General features: G+C 41.1%; 1 protein-coding gene across 1 annotated transcript; it reads left to right on the forward strand.

Moving 5' to 3' along the window:
• Positions 1-1815: 1815 nt before the first annotated feature.
• Positions 1816-23701, forward strand: axin1 (axin 1; the record flags this gene model as incomplete). Its single annotated transcript, XM_080510726.1, has 10 exons — positions 1816-2702; positions 7890-8015; positions 9754-9850; positions 11049-11186; positions 16914-17443; positions 17533-17697; positions 18203-18451; positions 18556-18663; positions 21843-21992; positions 23026-23701. The coding sequence occupies 10 exons, from the start codon at positions 1816-1818 to the stop codon at positions 23150-23152; spliced, it is 2577 nt and encodes an 858-aa protein (XP_080366852.1). The 3' UTR covers positions 23153-23701.
• Positions 23702-24725: the final 1024 nt, after the last annotated feature.

Raw genomic sequence — 24725 nt, forward strand, 5'->3', positions numbered from 1 at the left:
GCCGCACACCTGTGACCGCACATCCAGTGCGTCTAAACGCCGGTGCGCGATCCCATCACCTCGCGCTCAGGCAGGCAAGCATCACCACCATCAAAGGTAGTAATAACATCCTGCTTCTCCCTCATGATTTATTCCGTTTTCACCCCAGGCTCGACATGAAGCGCCCTATATCCCAGCGTTGGGATTTTCCTTCACGCACATCTGTCCTCTTACGCGCGGTGCACGTGCTGCTCACGCTCCAGGATTGTGCGGATTATAAACACTGTCGTCACTTTTGTCTTTGCACGGCCTTTGTTTACTCAGATAAATGATTTGTGTCAGCATTGGACTAGGCAGAGAGTGGGTGTACCCTACAGGAAAAGGTGATCACAGCTATTCAATGTAATTCTTTTTGCTGTGAAATCACTGCGAGAACAATAAAAAAAAACAAAAAACGATGTATAATCATAAAGGCATGTTTCTGTAACATTTACCATATTCGTTCATCCCATTACTCAACAAGTGCCAGGAGCTATAAATAGGGAAACAATTTAGATTTACAGTGCAGCATAAAGTTATTTACCCCTGATTGTGATCTGTGTGATTTTAAAACGTCAGCTGAAGCCACATTACCTCCTAAATTGAATCCTGACACTGTGGGCTATCAGGGAAGCTCAGTCGTAATCTGTGCAGTCTGTGGAGATACATCCACTGCTGCTTCTTTCCTCAGCAAAAAAGAGCTCTGTGACAACACACAAGGACCAGGATTTGTCCTTGATGGAGACAACCAATCCCCGAAACACATTCGGCACACTGTTTAGTGGCTGATGTAGCATCTTCACTCGGAGCAGGAGGAGCAAAATAAAATGGAATTTCTGGCACTGGGATCAATAAAGTATTATTTTCAGTGTTCCTTATGATAGTGGATAGTGCAAAGAGAAAGACTGCTTCATTACTGAGTTCCCACTGTAAACCCCAAGCGAGTTTACGGCTGTGATGACATTCTAATACTAATGTGGGTGAAGCTGGAATAGCTGTGTGAAGTAATTTTATGCCTGTGCATATAAATCAGCGGGAAATCACTGCATACTGTATTAATACTAAACAGTATTCACACTGCTGGCTAGAAGAAACAATCTCAGGTTACCAAAATATACTCACATTTTATGACTTCAGATTCAGGTTTTACAAATGCTGTGCACAAATTCTTCAGTTTTGTTCGGATACATTTTTCCATTTAAAGGTTTTTCTATTTATATTCAATCACGTATTGAAATGTCACATGCTGTACAATCCCCGTATGCTACAGCTGCCACAAATTCTGTGAGATGTTCCCATTATAAAAGTGCAGGAAAACAGCTGAGTTCATCAGTCCGTGCACACCATCCTGCATTGAAAGGTAAAGCAGAGGATGCATTCAGACTTTTCGGTGGCTCTTGTTACATTTCTGAGTCTTCTGGATTTCCGCAGAATTTGCATAAATTTTAATGTCCGGCAAGAAAGAGGCTCCGTGCAATTCCATAAAAAGTGCACAGTGCTGAATTCTAAAAATTCCCCAAGAGGCTTCAGTCCTCTGCGAATCTGTCAGAATTCCTTTGTGCTCATGGGTGTCAATAAACTTCCCCACTGGACTTAGTTTGACTTTTTTTTTTTCAGGGAGTGGGGGGAGCATTATTGCGAATATTCCCTGTGAGGGGAAATTGTTAATTTTTCAGTGATGTGATGAAGTTCGTCTCATAATATATTTTTCCTCCCTGCAGGAGTTTTTATGCAGTGGCATAAGTATAATTCTGGATCGCATAGTTGTGCGGTGTGGGCTCTACGGGGACGTGGTATATGGACGCTGGGACTATGAGCATAAGCGACAAAAGGGGCTACTTACCGAACCTGGGAGGCAGCTTCACTGAGGATGCACCCAGACCTCCAGTCCCCGGGGAAGAGGGAGAGCTGGTTTGTAGCGATGGCCACCAGCACGGCGGCTTCTCCTCCAAGAGCGAGGGCCTCAAGTGCGAGGCGTCCGGCGCCACACCCAGGCGACCAGACCTGGACCTGGGTTATGAGCCAGAAGGGAGCGCCTCCCCAACACCACCCTACCTGAAGTGGGCAGAATCTCTTCACTCCCTCCTGGACGACGAGGACGGCATCTCCCTGTTCAGGACATTCCTCAAGCAGGAGGAGTGTGCCGACATGTTGGACTTCTGGTTTGCGTGCAGCGGCTTTCGTAAGCCTAAAGCTAATGAAGGTAATGGAGAGAAGATGGCCAAACTCGCAAAGGTTATTTATAAAAAATACATCCTGGACAACAATGGGATTGTTTCTAGACAGATAAAGCCAGCTACAAAGTCCTTCATCAAAGACTGTGTGATGAAGCATCACATCGATCCTGCGATGTTCGACCAGGCCCAAACAGAGATACAGACAATGATGGAGGAAAACACGTACCCTTTGTTCCTCAAGTCTGACATATATTTGGAATATACTCAGACAGGAGGAGAGAGCCCAAAGTCGTACAGTGACCAGAGCCCTGTGTCTGGGAGTGGAAAAGGACGGCAGGATAATTTATTCAATCCAGATAGCGAGGGATGGCGGTGTGAACGGGGGCCGGAGGAGCAGCTCGAGTTTGAGCCCGCACCGAGCGGCGGGCTCACGCAGAAGCAGTCGGCGGACGCGGAGTCACAACGAGCTGTCAACAGTGAAAGATCGCAGGCCAGTGACAAGTTCAGGTAAATCCTTCCATCAGCCAGCTAAAGAGCTTCACTCCAGCTTCAACTACACAGCTTTTCCCTGCAAACCGCTTTTGAAACCAAATTAAACACAAACCTCATTCAAACACCATCGCTGCTGTAAGATTGAAATGAATTAGAATCAGTGGAGCACAAAGAGTTAGCAGTGCTGGTGGGAGAAGTCGATTCTTTGTGTTTTCAACCAAAGTGCAAATGAGGAAATAAGAAGTTAAAGATGCTGTTTGTTGTTGGAAGTCATAGCAGCAGTTGTAGAGAGGCTGTGGGGCTGCTGTTTTACCGCTGAGCACAGTTGGTGAGTTTGTGTAGGGGCAAGCTTTTCTGAAATCATCAGGCCTGTGATCTTCCCTTTCTTCTTGCCCTTTTTATCTGGTCTGTCAAGTATGTTTTTAATTCACAATAACCATACACAGAGACCTAAGTAGCACTGTTTCACCTTGCTGAGTTTAAATTACATAGGTGACATGAACATTAAAAAAAAAAAAAAAACCTCACAGGGAGAAGGTTACGGGTTAAAAAACCCTTTCTGTGTGGAGTTTGCATGTTCTCCACGTGTGTGGTTTTCCATACACATTCCAAAACATGCATGTGAGGTCATTTGTTGACCTTAAATTGCCTCTTGTTGTGAATGTAATTGTGTGTTTGCCCTGTAATAAACTGGCCTACCCTGCCTTTGTCCATATTAAACTGGGATTGGCTCCAGCATCCTGTGACCCTGCAGAGGATAAAGCAGTATACAAGATGGATGGAAAAAAACCCTTCACAGCAGTGGAGCAGTTCAAATTTCTCATGTGTTGTTTCACGTTGTCAAGACAGTTTAACAGTATAAATGATACAATATGGTATCACAAAGTACTGGCCTAACTTGATCGTAAGTTATTGGTTAAAAGCGTGACATAAAAGGCAAAATTTGCCATAGTGTGGGAAAGGTTCACAATATTCAATCTATTTTAAACGTATACATCTGGTTCATGGTCACTGGCAGCATACAATGCTGAATACAGAATGCAAGGCAGAAAACAACTTGGGCCGATCACCAGTGCGTCACACTGCAAACACCACATAGCCACATACATCTCGACAAGCAGTTTATGAATCACAAATTAACATCAAATGCATGTTTTTGTACTGTGAAATCAAACTTGGACAACACCAACACAGGAAGTACATGCAAACTGTACACAGAAAAAAACCCAGCTGGACTTGAACTGAGTGCCTTGCTAACCACTACACTTCCATGCATGAGTCACCATAACATAAAATATATGATAACACATCACGACATGGAAGTTATAATGTGGTACATATTTATTGCATAAAACGCCCTTATGTAAGCAGGTATTACATTGTAATGTGAAGAATGTCTTATTACATTGTGATACTGAGCTGTTTTTTCACTGATCTTATTTCATATTGTCATGCAGCAGAATTGATACACAGTATGTGTGTTGTTGTTTTTTTTTTTTATCTGAAGGTAAACAATTATTCAGGATCAAATATATGTCTGGAAGGCAGCAGCTTGACTCGTTTCTCTTTCTTTTCTTGCTGCAGTGAGGCTCGACTGTGTTGAAGGGCTTTTTTGTGTCCTCTGGTTTTGAAAAGCTTCCCATTTTTCATCCAGGAGGTCAAAGTGGATCCATCCAGATGTTGCTATAATCTCTGTAATACCCTGCTGAAGCCCGCTGTTTAAAGCGGAGAAATATTAGCTTTCAGTCTATTTAAAGCGCCTGGTGATCCATATTTTAGAAACTTGCACTTACATTGAATATATTACATGGTTAATTGCAGCAGTGGCCAGCTTCATTTCCCTCCTTTGCTGTTCCACTGCTGTGATTTGAGCATTTTGAGCTAATATTTGTACTTTACATAAATTGTAGATTTATTAAATATTTCACTTTTTTAAATGAATCCACATTACTTCAGTATGAAGTTTCCTCAGTTTGCTGCTTTATTTATGATTTAATGGATGTATTATACAATATACACTTATTCCTTGGATCTACTCAGTCGCGCCCCTATAATGGATTTAAATGTTTTCACCAAGTAAATAACACTTTAATGGCTCAGTCTCCTATAAATGATTTTAAAGGATCATCTGTGTTCCTCACCTTCTCAATTGCATGATTCATATTTGAAATAGACCTTCTGGTTGTCTTTATGCTACGTGTAGAATCTCCTGGATGCTGAAGTAGCAGTTAAATTCAAAGCTTTGGAGTTAATCTAATTCCCACATATTGACCCACTAAAGAAAGTGTGGTGTTATTCACCACTTTAAACTGAAATGGGGAAAAACGTTGCAGAGCAGTATCATAGCCCACGCTGGCACTTTGAATACAGAATTTAATAAAGTGTCTGCTGCAGAGCTCTCGTAATATTCACTCTGTGACGAGACTTCCCCTAAAATGCAAAGAGCAAAATGCGGTGGGATTTTACCAAGTAAGCGCTCGCCAGCAAATAGGAAAAGTAGATCAGCACACCAATAAAAGTCTGCTGTGTTTCTGAAACCTGCCACTTCATGTTTTCTTTTAACCTTGTGCTGCGTTCAGACATCAATCAAACATCACTTGAACCGTACCCGTAGCATCATGGTTTGTTTCAGTCAAGCCAAACCTATGTGAAAACTCTGCACACTAGGACATGAATGCAGTAAACGCAGTCTTCAAAATATGAGGTTCCTTACAATAGTTTTTGGGAAATTTAAAGATCTCCTGAATAAAGTCCAAATTTCTTTCCACCACATGTAAACTACTCGAGCTGCTAATTGCAGGGAGTCGACTAAAACACATGCAGAGAGCTACAGTCTGCATAAAAAACAAGTTAAGTGAGTTTCCTGGGCATCTGATGGCAGCATGAGACTCCTCAACGGCCTCGTCAGAGAACTTTTCTCTCAGACAACAGAGACCTTCCTGTGTTTGACCTCTGCTGTAGCGTTATGATGCAGGGCAGGAGTTCAAATCAGCTGAGACACGAGACAATACGTTTCACATAAAACCCTCTGTGTGACAGAAACAGTCGTTCTCTATGTCAGCGGAGAATTGCTCAGTTAAAATACAAATGTGTAATCTTGTCGACTGGTTTTGTTTCACCACATCCTCCAGTGTGGCGCTTGAATAGTTGATATCTGCAGACTCCAAGTGCTTGTTTGTACTAATAAGACTTTTAAAATATAACCAAAGGCAATTTTATATGAGATCAATGTTTGAAATCGTTTCCAAAATATCGCTGAAAAAAAACAAGGGGGGGGGGGGTGGAAGTCCAAGTACCTCAGGCGCTTCAAGCCTGCATGTGAAGATGTGCATGGCAAGCAATAAGAAACATGTTTTAATTGGTGATTGAGTTGATTTTCACATCGTTATTTGAGCACTCAGGCGCTTGGCTGGAATCACTGAAAGACACGCTTCATTTAAAAAAAAAATAAAAAATTGCCTTTTAGTGTCACCCTTTGGGTTTTTTTTGGGGGGGGGGGAGTAAATTTCACAGGAGTTGTCAGATCTCTTCAGAGAAGGCCAACAAAAGACATTAAATAGTCTTTCAGATCAGCTTTAAGGAATGAAATGACTTGAAAGAGAATGGCCTTTATGTTCATTAATGTTCGGGGGAGATTTTTGAAATGGGAACGGCTCAGTTTTGTTCTCATTCAAGTGAGATGTGAACTTCAAAGGCGAGGTTTGTCTTTGTGAGTTCAATCACAGTGGTTGGAGTAATCTTAATGGCTCCCTAACAGTCTATATGTGAAGGAAAATGTTGGTACAAACAAGGAACAACATAAAATGAGTTTATGAGGAATCATTTGTATTCAGATCTTGGAATCGAACCTGCTGAATAATAATTTTGAGTCTCAGATTTGACCTCAAATGACTTGTTTTGCATTTATATAACATTCACCAGCATAATAGAAGTGAGCCTAATGTAGAAGTATATATATATGTGAATCAGTGGGTTAATCTGAAGAGTTAAAATGTTATTGTAAGTTGAATTCATTAGAATCCTTGCAGATGTCCTTGAAGGACCTTGGGTTGGGACCCCATGTGGTGGGTCAGGATGTGCAGAGAGCTTGTGGGAAGACGCAAATACACACTCAGGCTTACTAATAACCATGATAATAAGGATAACAGCAGAGGTTTGAAAAGAATAATTTCTGTACGGTATGTCGGGTACATTCTGTTCTGAAAGGAGGTTGCTAACGGACGCCACGTTCAGAGTGCCACCGAGACATGACAGCCATGCGTCTGCTGAGAGTCTGAAGGCATGAAAACATTTAAATGGAAAGTAATTTATTGAGTGAAGCCATGTGGTCCTTCTTTCAATTTGGCACCATTCTGCACCTCATCGATTTCCCCCAGACATAAATAACAACAAATGGAGAGATCTAATGAAGCTCTGTTTTGACGAGCTACCGGCTATTATCTTTGTATGTATTTACGGATGTATTTTGTCCTGGTGGGTGGTAGGCTATTAGTAAATTCTAACAATTAGGTATATATACTTTGTTTTCAGAATTTGCTTGATTTAAATGGGTTGAACAGATTTTGCGTGACTGATTCTTTCCTTAACTATTGTTTCTTATTGATAATGAGGGATTCCTCTTTAATTTTTGCACTTCACTGAAGCAGCTGTGTGCTTTGTTCTTAATTCTCTCCATATCAAAATCAGGAACCACATATGATTATTTGAAATTTGCTCCCTGTACCCAGCATTTCTCATGTGTTTTTTTTTGTCTTCCATATTTGTACTCTTCACTGAGCGGTAATTATTCGCCTTTGAATGTAGATGCTAATGAAAATCAGTCGGTCACAAAGGTTTCGTTTTGAACTCCGGCTGCTTCTGCATTCCAAACAGGGAGAAAGCTCGGGCAAATGCTTCGGGGAATTCCAATTTGAATAAAAAGTAATGATGCCTAACATCTATAATTCATGTGTACAAAGCCCTTCAAGAAGTGTGCTCAGCAAAGTCTGACTGAGAATGTAAATGGTGTCAACTGAAGTCTCCCCTTCTCTGCATCGGATGGTATGGGAGGATACAGTACACATCACCAGCTGACTGTTCAATTTTACATCATCACGTTGCATCTTCTTGAAATGATAGAATACAATTTTAATATTCCAGATGATGCAAACGGCCCAAGTGCAACATTTTCTCAGTGGGCCCTCTGTTTCATTATCTTTCCAGGCATGTGCTGCACCCGCAGCCCATCAACCCTGACCATGTCATGGCTCCTGCCACCAGCGCCAACGATAGCGAGCAGCAGAGTATGTCCAGTGACGGAGACACGCGTTCCCTCACAGACAGCAGCGTGTATGTATCTTCACACAGACTTCTTACATCAGGTTGTGAAGGGTGTTCCAAGCTATGACTCTGACCGGCATGCCATATTTCATATTAAAATAAAAGAAGGTTTTCAGATTATGATGACATCCTGGTTTAAAGGCATATTCCTCCAGTTGTTATTGAGTCAGAAATCACATTTTATTTTCTATTAAGGAAGAAGCGCTACCTCAGGTCATTCATACCTGCTGCTGTGAGCCTTTTCAACAGCAGAAACTCACTGATAAACTGTTTAAATGGTACTTTTGCACTGCAAATATTGTAAATATTAATACTTCTGAGTGTTTTTACCCAAATGCCCCAACCCATATTTCCATGTGTATATATGCATATGTTTATTTAGTTATCCATTTATATATACATAATCTATTCTTTTTTGTGCAACTATCCTGTCTCTCAAAGTATTTGTGTAATGATGGGCTGCTGTGATGACTGCATTTGTGTACCGATGTGGGATTAATAAAGAATTAACTTAACTTAACTTAAAACAAAATCCCACTTCTTACCCATCAACAACTAACTAACATTGGTGCTCCTAGCAATGCGTAAGACTAATAGTTAAAAACAGGGACCGATATTATGTTTTAGTGGTCCAGGAGGATGAGGGATTGTTTTTGTTGCTGGCAGACTTTTTAATGTTGCAATTTGATTTAAGTTTAAAAAGGAACTGAACAATGAACTGTAAGATAATTGCCATGATGTACACATCAGTGATGAGCAAGGTTTCTCTGGGTTAGATTGTTTGTTTTATGGTTTTCTTTTCCTCTGGAGTTGTAGGTCTTCAGAGTTAAAGGTCTGTAGAGTTATATTGTCAAAGGCAGCAGCAAAGAAAACCCCCCTCAAAATGTTCTGCTGTTCACACACTTTGTTTACTGCTTTTGTACCTGTGATGTGATTTTTGTATGTGTTGTGTTGCCATCACATTTATGTTGTATCTTTTCTATTTGTCGTGCCTTGCTTGTATTTGTGTTTTGATTTAGTATTTGTGTATTTATATTGCTGTTTTGTCATTGTGATGTGACTTTTGTGTTTGTGTGTATGTCCTTTAATGTTGTATCTTTATTGTGACTGTTGCATTTTAATGAGCCTCCTTGTCCACCATAAACTGGAGCTAAAAAAAACAACAAATTCATTGGTAACAGACAATAAGATACATGTTGCAGATGATATTTAAATGTCTCTATTCTTGCTTTCTTAGTTTTCATATGAACGAAGCTGAATTCATCTGAAGACCAGAGATGATCTGTATCATGTGAACTCACTTGAAGCAGGATTTGTGTTGAGGAGTCACTTATGGACTGCAGCAAGAGAATTTGAACAATAAGGTTTTCAAGGTGCCGGGATGGCACTGGGGAATGAATCATGTGCCTTTTAAAAGCCTCCACAACTGGACAGAACGGTGAGGATTATCAGCTAATTGGTCCGTAGTTTCCAGGAGAGCGAGAAACTCGGTCCGACCAGATACCTCATGGAGCTAAAGGCTCATGCGTGTGCTATTATGTGGCCGTAATCAGCCAGACCACTTGTGGTGCAGCGCGGACGCCGCAAGCCTGAGAGGATACCTGTCCCACTGCACCGATTAATCAGGACTCGCTAGGTGTTCGTTTTTGGGCAAAATCGCAGAGAAACTCTTTCAACTTCAAAGCCGCCTCTGTTGTTTATTCATGAGGATGTTTCATAAAGAAAATGTCTTTGTTGTTAATTCCAGAGATGGGGTTCCACCCTACAGATACCGCAGACAGCATCGCCGGGAGATGCACGAAAGTGCCAAAGCAAATGGGCGAGTGCCACTACCTCATATCCCAGTGAGTTATTCATGGGTTGTTTTCACTTTCCTCTCACTTTTCTGCCTCCACACATTTCTCTCTTTAACTGCCTGTCTCTGCCTTATTTCACCCCCCTCTGCCCCACTATTGGAGATGTGCATATTTAAGCTCTGCTGTGTCACAGGGCCTGTGATGGAGTATAAGAATAGCTGATGGTGAAAGAGAAGGCTGTCTAAATGCAGCTTGATGCTTGCCTAAGCTGTGCGCGCTGAAGCCTAGCTGACATGAATCCTCCGCTGTGACAGCCGGCTGCTTCCTTCTGCAGCTCGGGCTGTCTCTCGGTAGGAAAACCCCGGCCCCCTAATTAGGCCTCGGAGTAAAGAGTCAAATTAAAACTCCACTTGTAGCATCCTATTAGGATGTGTGAATTGACTTTATGGTAAAGCACAAATCCCTCAAGCATAACACACACCAACGCGCGCACGCATGCACACACACACACACACACAAACACACACACACACACACACACACACACACACACATTTCCCTGCCTCGACAATTTAATCATGACTCCTTTCAGGGAAATGACAAGGCACTGGTGTTTATTGTTTGAAATGTCACTTTTCCAACCTGCTTTTGTCCATAAATGCCTTCAAATCAGAGGTTAATTACTGTGAATAGACATGGTGGCAGTGCAGTAAGTCGTGCTCGCAGAAGAGGAACTAAATATCACCCATGTCCTCATTAAAGAGAATATGTGTATGTGGGTTTTTTTTTTTTTAAATGCTTTTGTTAACTTAAGGCTAACACTGAGGAAATTAAAAGAGATCATCAGAGCCAAAATGACTAATAAACGATCAAAGCATTTAATTCATGTGTGGGTGAAAAGCGTGATTTTAATGCATTTCTGATGTGGATGATAAATTTTACATGACATGGCTGATCTGATCTGATAGAAGTTATAGTTTATAGTTGAGTTAATTAAGTATATATCAGCTCCAGCACAATCCTGCAGGATTGCTACAAATTCATTCAAATTCAAAGTACAACACTCGACCCTGTCTGGTTTAATGCTTCCTGTTTGGGTTTAAGTCCATTCATATAAATTCTGACAGGATTTTGGGGGGTCAGGCAGCAGTAAAATACTTTTTTGCACTCCCATCAAATGTTTTTGACAGCAGAAGCAGCAAATAATTTGGGGCGCTCACAGTTTTTCTGTCTTCTTATCCTCTAGCCCCCGAACCGGGCTCCAAAGGATATACACGTGGAGCCGGAAAGGTTTGCCGCCGAGCTGATCCGGAGGCTGGAGGCCGTGCTGAGAGAGAGGGAGGCTCAGGAGAAACTAGAGGAGCGGCTGAAGAGAGTACGGCTGGTATGCCCCACTTTGTTTTTCTGCAGCGCTTTCTCCACAGTGAAGCACAAGCAGATACAGTGTCCTGTTGATTTGATTTAGCGAAATAGCGTCTTTTGGGAATTGCTGCTGAGGTTAGAGACTGGAGAGCATTGTCTTTGGCTAACTGACCTCTGGCTTGATATAGTGTGACAGGGTAAGATACGAAGAGCACAGTTTTTCTTAGTGTGTGTCTCAGAGTGTGTCTTTCACCCACATTCAGTTCATGTGAGCCATAACTGGCTTCATCATTCCAAAGTGGCAACGAGTGAACGGACTCGAAGGATAAGAAAACTATGAATGCTCAAAATTAAACATAAGTGTACTTTATTTGGTGGCAGTATTTTTGTTGTTTGTTTTTCTGCTGCATTTATTAAGCTGGGAACTACGATATTCCAGTTAAGAATGTCCAGTTTCCTGATTTACCGTAAGGTGTTCACACGTGAATAGCAAACAATCAACATGGCCGCCCGGCAATGGCGCTTCGTTACTGCAGCTAGCCTTCCATCAACTTAGGCCCTGTTTGCACGACGACAATTCAAGAGAAAATGCATCGTTTTTGTGTTTGTGTTTCAGAAGATTTTGAAAACTATGTACAATTACACAAAAACAGCAGAAATGCTGAAAACGGAACTTTCATGTAAGGCGACCAGAGGGTGCTGTTGGTTGCTTTGGTAATGAAACCACACATACATGCATGCATGTAGTAAACAATACGTTATAAACAATGGAGAGTACACAGCTATTTATTTGGACAGGTGATGGAGCTGGATTAATGATGGTGACTCAACTACAAAACTACCAAGTCCCAGGAGAATATGAACTGGGAGTCATGACACTCTCAAGGCCGCCATTGTTCTTATTATCCAGCCACTTGCATGTGTAGAAGAACTAATTACCATGGCCGTGGTTTGCATCTGCAGTAGCAGTATTCCAGAAAAGCTGTGTTTTTCCATGGAGACAGAGTTGGACCATTTCAAAAAGTTCCAGCTGGGGAGCCATTTTCAAAAAGAGACACCAAAAACACAAAGAAAGTTTTCCGTTTTCACTTAAGAAAGAGCCTTGGAGAGGGATGAAATAAAGCACAGGAGGTAGAATTTATATTCATGCTACATTATTACCATGAGCTGTAGAAATGTTCATTTTCTTTGTTTTCTACCGATATATGTGTATGTAACAGGACACCAAGCGTTAGACTTTCTGCCTATGAGTACGAGCAAATACAAGATGAAAATCAATCATTTGCGTGAGAAGCAAGTTTATGTCTTCACTTTTTCCAAAACTGCTCTCATATTGAGTGACATCAGAAATAGGAGCTCATTGAGTATTTTTATCTGGTCAGTTGGCTTTTAGAATTTTTTATTTGTCAGAGAAAAAAAAGCATCAATATATGTGAAAATGTAAGTTGTTCAACATGACAGCTACATTCATTCAGAAGTGGAAAAAACTACAGTGCAAAAAGCACTATGTAAGAAGCTAGGGATGACATATTATGTCTCTTTTTTGTTTAGTTTCATTCATTCATCAGGCTTACCTTAATATATGTGATTATTTCAAACGCAGTGCTACCAAACCAGACTTTAAAATGTCAAAACACAAAAGAATAATATTGAAACCCCAAATGTCTGATTACCCAGGCTTCATATTGGCTTTGAATCATTGTCAGTACAGAGTTTTATATTCCTGGGTCTTTGGAAAAAACAATATTCAAGTGAGTTTAAACCACCAGCCATGAATAGGAGCTGTTAAGAAGCTCATACAAAGTTCCCATAGAGCAAATGCTAATATCAAAGAGGTCTTCTTTCACTTTAACAACTTTGATTTACTTTAATAAAGGAGTGATTAAATAAACAGTGACCATGGATAGGATATTGAGTAGCCGGCTGTTGGTTGAAGAGTATCAGTAGTTACCACCAAAGCTTGTTTCGGAGCCAGACTGTGAGACGAGCGCTTGGCCGTTCGGGCTTCAAGTTTTCACCAACAAAGGAATCTTGAATCCGCCTGGCCTTAATGAAATTAATGAGGCCAGCCATTTGAATGAGGAATAAAACAGAGTCATGAATCATTTGGAGAATTGTGTCCTTTCCTGTCAGCAGTCTGGCTTTGTCCATGAATCAGATGGAGCACCTGCGCGCTCGGCCACTTGTAAGCCTGGAACGGTGAGCCGCCTGTTTGATGTCACTTGAACGGTGATGAAATGGTCGCCGTTACCGCGAATGAAATCGCTCTCAGTACTCGGAGCCAAGTATTAAGTCTCAAGGCAGACAATTTAAGTGGCTGGCCCCGAAAGGAGAGAAGCTTCCATCACACGCACAGATCGAGGTTTGCTTTATGAAACCTAGAGGCACGGATGAAATGACTGCCTTCAGTGGCTAATACTCTACGCCTGTGGGAGAGGAAATGTGAACTTTTATTTATTTATTTATTTTCATTTTAACTATGATATCAGCAGTAATAAAACTGAAATTGTTATAATGCATGGAGAATGTCTTTAGCATAAAATCTGATTTAAAAACCCTCTATCTGGCTAATAATGGACGTCATGCCCTTAGAGCGCCGATGAAAAGGTTCTCAGTCACATTTCTGCGAGGAATGGAATTACAGCTCCGCAGTTTTTATCTGTGCCTGTGGTGTAATTATTTGTTTATCTTTAGGTTGTGTCGACTCGTGACTGAGGTCCCGCTTGCAACGTTTTCAAGTGAAAACGTAAAACTTTTATTGCGTTTTTGGTGTTTGTTCACACTACAATGGTGCTCGGAGCCACTTTTTGAAAACGGTTCTCGAGGTGGAATGTCAAGACAATTCTCCGACTCTCTCGCTGCGGTAATGGGTGGGAAAACGCAACTTTTTGAAAACACTTGTACTCAGTCTCAATGTAGGCAGTGGAAACTACCAAGGCCGGGGTCAATAGTTCTCCTGTACATGCAAGAGTAGATGGACATTAACAACAATGGCGGCCTCCGGAGTGGCACGACTCACAGTCCATATTCTCCTGGGACTTGGTCGTTTTACAGGAAAACTACGTAACATTCAGTATTCCTGACATTTTAGTGAAAACATTAAAAAAGTTGTTATGTGAACACTAAACTTTTCCGAAACCCAAAAGTGATACGTTTTCATTTGGAACATCATCATATTAATGAGGCCAGAATTGTATATTGGTGATTAAAGTGCACTGCATTTATATTTTATATACTGTATAAGCAATTTATCTGATGCAATTTTAACATGATGCAACTGCACTGTTTGTTTTTTGACATAATTCAAGAAGCAAAGCTTGTGTTTGTCCTTTGTTGTTCTTGGTCATTAGTCTTTCTGCTCCTAACATCTGTCCTGATGCTGCCAGATATGATGATGCAATGTTGAAATCATGAAATGCAATATGTTGTCAACACAACCAAAGGCAGCGAGGCTCCAGCTGCTCGGCCAAACATGTTGACAAGTAGAGCATTAGTACACAGTGTGTGGAACCATCAAATTCATGGCAGTTCAGTCACATCGCAAAGACAAAATATTTGCAGTATATCCTTTTAGCGATTTACTTGCGCACATCTTTGTGGTTTGCAAGCTGCATGGAGCTCGACGCATGATATCCCACCAGATTGGAAATTCTCATAGAAAGGGCATCATAATTCCATGAATTTTGAAAGTCGAGGATTCAGATGGACAAAAATCTGAGAAAAAGTAACCTAAAATGAGGAAGTTAACATCTGTTCTGCTTCTGGTACTTTGCTAATGTAAGTTCAATGTAAGTTGTGCAGAGAGGTTTTTTTCTAGACCTCTTGTGGAAGTCAAGCCATGAGATCACACACATGTTGACATGTTAAGCATTGTTTCCTGGACTCATTGCTCTTCTTTATGCTGACAATAACCCTTTATGACATTGACTATATTTGGGATCATTTGCTGTTGAATTTAGCTACTCAGATGTCTCTCTGATCAAATTGCAAGAAAGATGGCTGAATAAAAAAAAGTTTCACCCCAGCTTCACAATTTGCTCAGGACTCTACATTTCCCCTGATTTATCCTTAATACCTGATAGCATCAGATCACAGAATGGCAATCTGACAATTTATTAAAGTAGAGACTGTAATTGGACTCCAGACTACTAATGCTGCATCCAACGGAAATGCATATCGAGTTATTAGAGTGTCTCCTCTGCACCAATAGTAGCATCAAACCAGCAGTGGTGTGTAAGCACAGCCACAGTCCATTATAAGAACAACGTGGAGACACACAAAAGCAGTTTGCCACAATGAAATCGGAGAAATCCTTGATAATCACTTTATTTGGGTTGCTTTTTCATTTTGTTCCTAACAGGATAGTAGATCCTTCCATCATGTATCCTCTAGTTGTTCATAAGGAGAGACCAAAGAATTGTAAAAATTCCCATTTACCGCCGGAGCCAACTTGCAGGAAGTCAAACATGTGCTGTCGTGTGCCAAGATTTTATTTTATTTTTTTTCACTCTCAGATGGAGGAAGAATGAGCCAGTGGGAAAGTGCTCACTTGAAAATGTCACGGCTCTGTGTGGAGCTGGTGGGCTCAGCTGACACAGATATCTGGATCAGGGGCAGAGATGCAAAGACACATATTTATTTCAAAATGTGCCAAATAAAAAGCTTTTTTTTTTTGGGCTGCGTGTTGCTTCTTCTGCAGAATGAAAATCGAGAGAGGAATTTATGCATAAAGGCACTGAGAATCTGTTTGATAGAGTTTAGAGTAAATGGACGGTGAGTGCAGGGCAATAACAAACTCAGATGGTTTGGCATGTTTACAGGAAGGGGATTGTTTGAAGACTTATTTCATTACTAACAACTGACATAAAAAAAAAAAAAGTTTGGACTTGGGCTGGCTGAGGAATGAAAGTGGAACTCCTACCTACTGTTGTCTTTCCACTATACATCTTTGTTCTCTCCTTTCCCCCGTCCTCCCTGCCAGAATCCTTCTAACTTTATACAGGATTGAGAGACGAGAGATGAAAGCTCGGCCGTATGGTGCTTGCTTCTCCAGCTACATTAAGACATTTCCTTGTGCTTTATATCAGAATGGGAAATAAAGTTGGAGACTATGTGTGTGTATACACGTTTTGATACGAGCGAGTGATTTTCCAAGAATATAGTATTTAGCCTTACAACTGTTTCATGCTGAATTCTTTTTTTACAGTTATTTAGCTCCTTGTAATGATTACAACTCGTCCGTTCCTCGTCACAACTTGAGTTTCTTCTTTCCCTGCTGTACTTCCTTTCATCTCTGCATGTCCTCCCTTCGCGCTGTGGCGCCTGCTTATCAAAACCCATTACTGATGCCAGCAGCACCCCGCCCAGTAAATCCCCTCAGATAGGATTCTGTCAGAGCGCGATTTTGTCCCAGTCAGTCAGAGCTGAAGCTGCACCAGTCGCACTTGTCATGACACAAAACAGCAGCATGTGCAGCATGAATACTGATGCTGCCTGTCTCCAAACCTCTGCAGTGAGAGGAGGGGGAAGATGTACTGTATTAGCATATGATGAAAAGCTGCCATCTGTAGGCTGGAATAATAAATCCATCCTCAGAGTATTGAGTGTCTCTGTGGTATGAAAAGAAAATAGGTGGAGAAAGAATGAAATGTTCATTTTTGAGTGTCCAGTTCTCAAGAAACTGTGTTTTATTTGTGTGTTCTTCATTCTAAATGCATGCATTGTGTGTGTGTGTGTCTTTGTGTTGAAGGAGGAGGAAGGTGACGAAGTCATGGTGTCCACAGCCACACCGTTATCCAGTCACAGGTTCCCCCCTGGTGCTTACTCGCAGAATTACAGCTCCCGATACGCTGACTTCAGCTCCAGTGCCCCGTTTTTCAGAGACGCTCATGAGGAAAACCCGGAGAGCATCTTGGACGACCACGTCCAGCGGGTCATGAAAACTCCCGGCTGTCAGTCGCCGAGGACCGGACGCCATTCTCCCAAGTCGCGCTCGCCAGACGGCTTCTCTGTGATCAAGGGGACGGGACTGCCGGGTCAGGGCAAGCATCAGTCCAGGCACGCGTCCAAGGGGGAGGGCAGCCATCTTTACCACCATAAGCACGCGCATCACTTTCACTACTCGGGCGTCGGTAGGCCCAAAGAGCAGGTGGAGGCTGAGGCGGCCGTGCGCGTGCACAGTGGCGTTCCCTGGAGCATGGAGATGAGTCATTACGGCTCAAAGACTCGCAGCTATGCCGACGGCATGGGATCCAATCCCATGGAGCACGCCGGGTATGGGTAAGCTCGTTTTTTCATCACATACTAAAACGTTTTTTCTTTTTTTTTCTTTTTCTGCTACTTACTGTCAATGTTCTTCAATTGAACAGGAACAAAAGTGTCTCTCAGGGTAAGCGGGTGTTTAAGAAAGGTGAAGAAGTCCGACCTTACGACATGCCGGGCTCCGTAGAGGAGATGGAGAAAAACCAGAAGATCCTGTTGTGGTTGATGGAAGGGCAGAAAGAAATGGTTCAACATAAGAGGAGCCCATACGGGTCAGTGATCACATTCAAGCACTCTTTAGACCTCCACTGTCTAAATCCACTTTATACGCCTACAGGTAGAAACATTCCAAGCGAAATATACAGCTTCACTGTTTATTGGGCAAGAATTGAAGTAGTTGGAAATAGACCAACTTTTTTAAAGATTGTGTCTTTTTAGAGTCAGTCTTTATAAAGGTCTTTATCTAACTACTACTTTTTGTCGACCTTTTCGATGCTCTATTACACGTTCATTTACTGTTGACATTCTCGCTGTGCAGGGGACGCATGTATTCTAAGTTCATATAACTTGAGCTTGTTTAAAATAGAATTTTGTGTGAATTTTGTAAACCATAAATCCTGCTACTCACTACGTGGAAGGTGCAGGTCGAAGGTGCAAACTCCACCAGGAAAGGCAAAATCCCAGAATCAAACAAGGGTTGATCTCATATTTGTGCAAAAAACTTGGCTGGTTATCTCTTCCACTGTAATTTGATTGCCAGTGTTCTTTACATTCCAGGAGTGTATCTGGATCCAAGAGGACCACGGGCCACGAGGGGTCCCGCCTCAGCTCGGCAGACCGCTCGGGGTTTATGCATCCCTGCATCGGGGGCCCGATGAGGAACAACGTGCAGCCGTCCCATCCGTTCATCCAGGATCCCACCATGCCCCCCAACCCGGCGCCCAGCCCCCTCATCCAGCTGGAGGAGGTGTGCCGGCGGCTCGAAGAGGAGAAGATCAAGACTGGAACTTTACAGCCGAAGCAAAGGTGAGAGTGTAAAGGGGAGCGAGCGGGATGTGCTTCTTGTGGGTGACTTGTGCTTCTTCAGCTCAGTCTGAGTCTAAACTTGCAGGGGTTGTTTTCTCCCTCAGGTATGTGATGGAGGTGATCCAGAGAGGTCGCGCCGCCATCAGGCCCGCCCAGTTTCCTCCGCTCAGCGTGGTGCCCGCCGTGTCAGACAGCGAGTTCTCCGAGCCGGAGTACGTACACTGGGTCCTGTTATCAAACCATCTCAGTTCACACAGAACCTTTCTTTTCATCGCTTATTCTGTCGTTTGTGCATTCATTCACACACGATTCAAACTTCTTGTCAGCACCGCTTGCAAACTTGAGGACTGAGAAAGTAACCTTTAGAAAGAGTCGTGGCAAAAAACAAGATCGTGGGCTGACATTTCTCCAGATGTTAACTCTGTTGGTAAACATTACATTGATAGGTAAAGGTAGAAATTACACAATGACCTCATTGAGGCTGATCAGAAAAACCAAATCAATTATCCAATCTGTCAGTCAGTAAATTAAGCATTCACTTATAAAACACCTTTTATGCAGTTCAATGCAATTCAACCTACAATCCCCTGGCCTGATCCACATTTTTCGCACCACAAGTTTCTATGCAATATAATGTGATATTAGTGAAGACTAATTAGAAAACGAAAAAGTTTGCATCAATTTCTCCAGATAAAACAAATCAAACATGAGACAAAGTTTGCAGCGTTTCAAAAAAAACCCCACAAAAACTATTGTTATCATTATTCCTTGCAGTCTGAAATATTTATCATATTGATTTCAGACAGTGGAGAATATTGTTTTCAGTAGGCGTCCGACCAAATTTTTTATGTCGGATCAGACTTGAAGGCTGAAAACAACCCAACTGTTGCCCGTCAAGATCAGAAGAAAAGGTTCACGCAGGAAACCGAGGCGAATGTTTTGTGTTTGTACAGAGGCAGACGAGTGGGAGTGTTAAGGACGGGGTCAGTTTTGATGTTGTTGTCCGAAATGTGGTTCTGTCTGATGTCTGGGGCGAAATCTCAGAGGAGTGCCGGACCACAGGAGAACTGTGTAAAAGACGGATGAAGGGCAGGTTTTATGGCGCCACTGGTGGTGGACTTCTCCCTGCGTTTGGTGTGTGCTTCGATCGCAGCGGTTTGCACTTACTGACTGAACTTTCCAGCACCTGCAGTGTGTGCACACTTGTCTGCAGGAAAGCTGCAGCACTGGAATCCTAAAGAGATAAAGGATGTTGACTGGTTGAAATAAAAGCTGGCTTAGAGTTATGGAGCATCAAACAGTGATTTATTTTTGCGACATGTTGATATCCAGCAGTGATCAAAGTCTGATACTGTGGTTCTACCTTCAGGCAGGAGTGAGGCAGCTGCCTTGGATGTCAAAAGGAAATATAAGGCTTTTATGGATTCCATGAGTTATGTTGTTATCTGTAAATAAAACTCTTTTGGAGGGATTTTTTTGTTGTTATGTTATTACAAAAGATTTTTGAGTGAAATGTGCATCTTCATTGACATGTGTAATAATATCTTTGTGAAATGTGGCAGTGGATCATGCCCATGTATTCTGATTTACATTGTAATTTTGAAACAAAATTCAGCACTAAATCTTGCAAAACTTTAATGAACTTGTCACCATTCATCATGCTTCATCATAAGAATTTGTTGCTTATTTTGGCTGAAGAAAAACTGGCCAAGTGTCTGTTGCCATCTGCTGGAGGACAGATGGACGAGTGTTGTGTGAACACACACTCACGCTGATGTGCTGGGTTAATGTTTATGTACCGACACGGCTCAGCTGTGCACATTGGAACAGAGATGAAGGGTTTACATGGGAAAACTTTCAGGAGCTCGGCTCCTGTGTGACTTGTTGAGGAACCAACAGGAGAGTTTGAACTTTTAACCTTTTACTCCAGTTTCAGTCACTGCCGACAGCATTTCTCACATATATTTTTCATAACTCTGCACTCCTGAACCATTCATTATATTTAAATTGTTCAAAAATGACCAGAAAGCAAAGATGTAGAGCAGGGGTGTCAAACACATTTTAATTCAGGGGACACATACAGACCGATTTCATCTTGAGTGGGCTGGACCGGTAAAATACTGGCATAATAACCTTTAGATTTGAAATATATGAATACCCTGTGTCACAACAAAGAAAAAAAATGAACAAAACGTGCCTTTATTTTCACAAAACCAACCAATTACTATGACTAACTACAATTCGGGTTGAAATACCACAGTTTGAACCATTGTTATCAAACAAAACACACAAATAAATAAATGATCTTGACTTGTGTAGCACACTGCTTTTTTAATAACACATATATTCATATTGTGGAGAATTGAATAGAAGTCAAGGCTCGGCCCTGCACAATAGTTGTAATTTCTCCTGTGACGCATTCGGCTCGGGAGAATTTGAAGGTTCAACATGATTACATTCAGAATCTTGACTGACATTCAAGACCCGATTTACATTCAGTCTTTCTGAACTCCTTTCAAATGTGTTTTTCTTTGTCTGCATTCTGATCGTCTGGTCTTCTCACTATCCGCAGTGGCATTTCTTAGGGGGTATAGAACGGACGTTTAATCCCTGCCTTCCTCTGCCATATAGTTTTCGCTGCAGGGAGGGATAATAACCCCCCCCCCCCATCCAGAACATTCCTCCTGCTTTTACCACAAACCGCATCCTGTCAGCATCACAAACACACACTGTGTGGCACTTGTGTTCTTTTCTTGGGTCTTAACTGGTTTTTATCCGTCATTCAATCTCCTTCACCTGCTTTTTTTAATTTGGGGGTCACCGGGAGCTGGAGCCAATCCCAGCTGCTCCCCAGACAGGTCGCCAGTCCACCAAAGAGCAAACACAGGGAAACACACTCACACACATGAGCCATTCAGAGCCACCAGTTCAGCCAACAGGCATGTGTTTGGGATTCAAACTGGTGCAGGTACAATCAGGCATGACAAGTTCATTCATATAGCACCATTCAGATAGGGAAAGAACTGAAATACATTGAAACAAAGCAAGTTAAGCAAAAAAAAAAAAAATTGAAATAAAGATAAGTAACATACATTGATATATCCGAGTAAATAATAATAGTCCTGATTTAAAAGAAATGAGTGTGTCTGCAGTCCTCAGGTGTTCAGAAAGCTTGTTCCACCGGTGAGGATCATAGGAACTAAAAGCTGCTTCACTCATTTCTTCCATTTTCTATTTGTTAGTTGCATTTAAAAATCAGGTCTTGGTTACACATGTCATATTTGTCATTTCTCATCAGTCCATCTCCTCATGCTTGCGTTCTTTCATTTACAAGAAAACAAAGAAACTGAATAAGCTTCACATTTTCTGATTTGTCTTTTCCCCTTTGCAGACATAAAGCCAGTAAAAAGCAGCCATGTGAAAACACCACCGTGGCGTACTACTTCTGTGAGGAGCTGATACCGTACAGGACGACCGTCAAAGGGAGGGTGGTCACACTGGGCCAGTTCAAAGAACTGCTAACAAAGAAAGGAAATTACAGGTGCTGATTTATGGTCTCGTCGATCATCATTTTCAAAAATTGGAATTGTGGCGTTTTTAGAGCTGTAATTTGCAGAGAGATGTGTGGGGCTGACTATTAGTTGGAGGCCAGTTGAGGGATGGCTGGATTTAATAAGAAGGTGAGTAAGAAAGTGTAGCTGAGGTGAGATTCTAAAAATCTAGATGTTATTGATATCACAGGTGATGGGAGGATAATGCTCATTTCAACATTCAACATTTGATTCAGATATCATTTGAAATTATCCCAAATTACTGTATTATTGTGTTTATTTAAGGGTAAAATGCATACTTGTTGAAAGATTTATCCCTTTTGGATTGTTAAGACATATTCAGTTATAATTTGGTTGTGTGGTAGTCTATTAATGTTTTTGTAGTCTTCACAAGGATCAAAGCTGCTGGTTTTTAAATAAATGATCCGACAGACGATGGCGTTTTAGTCATTTTAGTTTATTCAGTGCTACACCATGTTGTTCTCCACTGAATGGACAGCTACAAATTCTTCAGAACATCACAAAAAACACATTATTCTGTATATACACCATCCATGCATCACTGGAGCTTTCAGGAAACTAAAAAACAAAAAAACAAAACAGGAAATGGAGCTGCCAAGGGCTGTGCAGAGAATTAGGTCAGTGTAGAGGTAAATGCTCAATAATATGTTTGAAATCCACAAAGAGTCTGTTGCAGCGCTGATGTTGCTGTCACGTTCACCTACTTTTCTGCTGCATTTTCACACCACGTTGGTAGTAATAGCTCATGTGCAGGCTGTATGATCACACAAATAAGACGGAGAATCCCTCTGATTGTTTGATATAACGTCTCATATTTGAAGTTGATAAGATGCCCAAAGTCACACAATGCAAAGCTACCTCAAGGAAAGTTGTATTCATTTAAGATTTATGCATTATATTGAAATTGCATGAATGTTGATGCTTAAAAATGATCATTTTGTTGTCCAAGGTTGCCTAGTTGGATCACAGAAGCCGGGTTAACCCTGTTGTTTCCTCTCGTAGGTATTATTTCAAGAAGGTAAGCGACGAGTTTGACTGTGGGGTGGTGTTTGAAGAGATACGCGAAGATGACGCCGTCTTGCCAATCTTCGAGGAGAAGATCATTGGGAAAGTGGAGAAAGTCGACTGAACAAGTTTTGGAGGAGGATGTGGACAAAATGGAGCGATCGGATGGAGAAGAGGAAGTGCTTTGGAAGGGAGACGTGGAGCAGAAAGTGACGGGCAGAGGCGCATGTGACGCGGTGGTTTGGACTTTTTAAAGGTTTAGTAGCAGAGCCGCTGCACTCCTGCTGAACTAGAAGAAGAAAAAGAAGAAAAAAGAGGAACTCATTTACTCATGTGGAGTGAGATGTAGCATTGTAAAGTTTACTAGATAAATGAAGAACAAAAGTGCTACTAAAGCGACATATTTTTGATAATGATGTACAAGAAAGATTCCTTTCTTAAAGTAACAGCACTTGCAATTTTTCTATGTATTGGTATCAGATGTGTACAGTTTGTGTTAAAGGAAAACTAAATTTTATATCTATTTAAGTATTTAAGATTTTCAATCTTACTGAAGCGTTTCCCCTGTTGAAGAAAAATCTTTATATAGGGCTGCTTTTTGTTGAATGTTTTGTGTTTTTTCCATCTGTGCTTAATGTTTGTGCTCTTCTAAAAGTGCTTTTAAATACTTATTTTTGTGGCATTGAGTCAGACTGCTCACATTATAATACCACTGACCAGGTCCCTGCAAACATTGATCTAAAAGACTGAATCAGGATAAGACAGAAATACATTTATACTTACAGTGCTGCAACCTGGGGGTGTGAAGTGGTTTAAAAACGTCTTTTTATTGGTGGAATTCGATGATTAGAGGCATGATAATTACTCGGAAAACATGTGGGTGATTCCTTATTTATAAGCCTGCAAATGCCAAACCTATTACAATTTTCCAACAAAATTTATCCTCATCACTTTTATAATTTCTTGTTTTAATTATTATTTCACAACTAAACACAATGAGGAAATAATACATGCTGGGGGAAAACAAAAACCCACTTTCTTAATCAATCACTCTGATATCTCCTTTAAACGAGCCTTTAAACTCTTTTTTGGAAAATTAATTTAATCTAATATTAATTCAATCATTCACAATAATCATGAAAAGACAATCGCATTTTTAAAAAAAAGAAGCAAAGAATAGGTGTCGCTTATTTAGGATGTTTAGAATTTATATAAATACTGGTAATCAAAACTTCCGATTTAAATAAGTTGACATAAGCACTGATGTACTTTGAACTTTTCTCTTAATGCAGATATCAAGGTAGAAACCTGCTGTTTAAGCAATAAATCACAAAGCATGTATAACTTTGCACTTTCCACGTGTTTGTTGAAGATATTAATATTCTGTTAAGCGCTTTTAAAATATCACTTACAGGTATAAAACATTATTTTCTGCTGGGCTCGTCTGGGTTGCATCGCTGTATAATGTACAAGTTGTTTATGTTTCTGGTTACTCTGGTTCAGTTTCCTCTCCGCACAGATGTATCAGTGACTTGAAGTCACAAAGTTGAATTGGAAACTCAAACTAAAACAAATGATCTAATTGGAATTCACATAGTTAACATATCTATGCAAAATTATTGATAATTTAGTCGCCCGAATCCAAAAACCAGATTTGTATTGAAGAATATGATAAATAAGTAACTTTAGAGTATTAA

This window comes from Blennius ocellaris (genome assembly GCF_963422515.1).
Source record: "Blennius ocellaris genome assembly, chromosome: 16".
Taxonomy (NCBI): Eukaryota; Metazoa; Chordata; class Actinopteri; order Blenniiformes; family Blenniidae; genus Blennius; species Blennius ocellaris.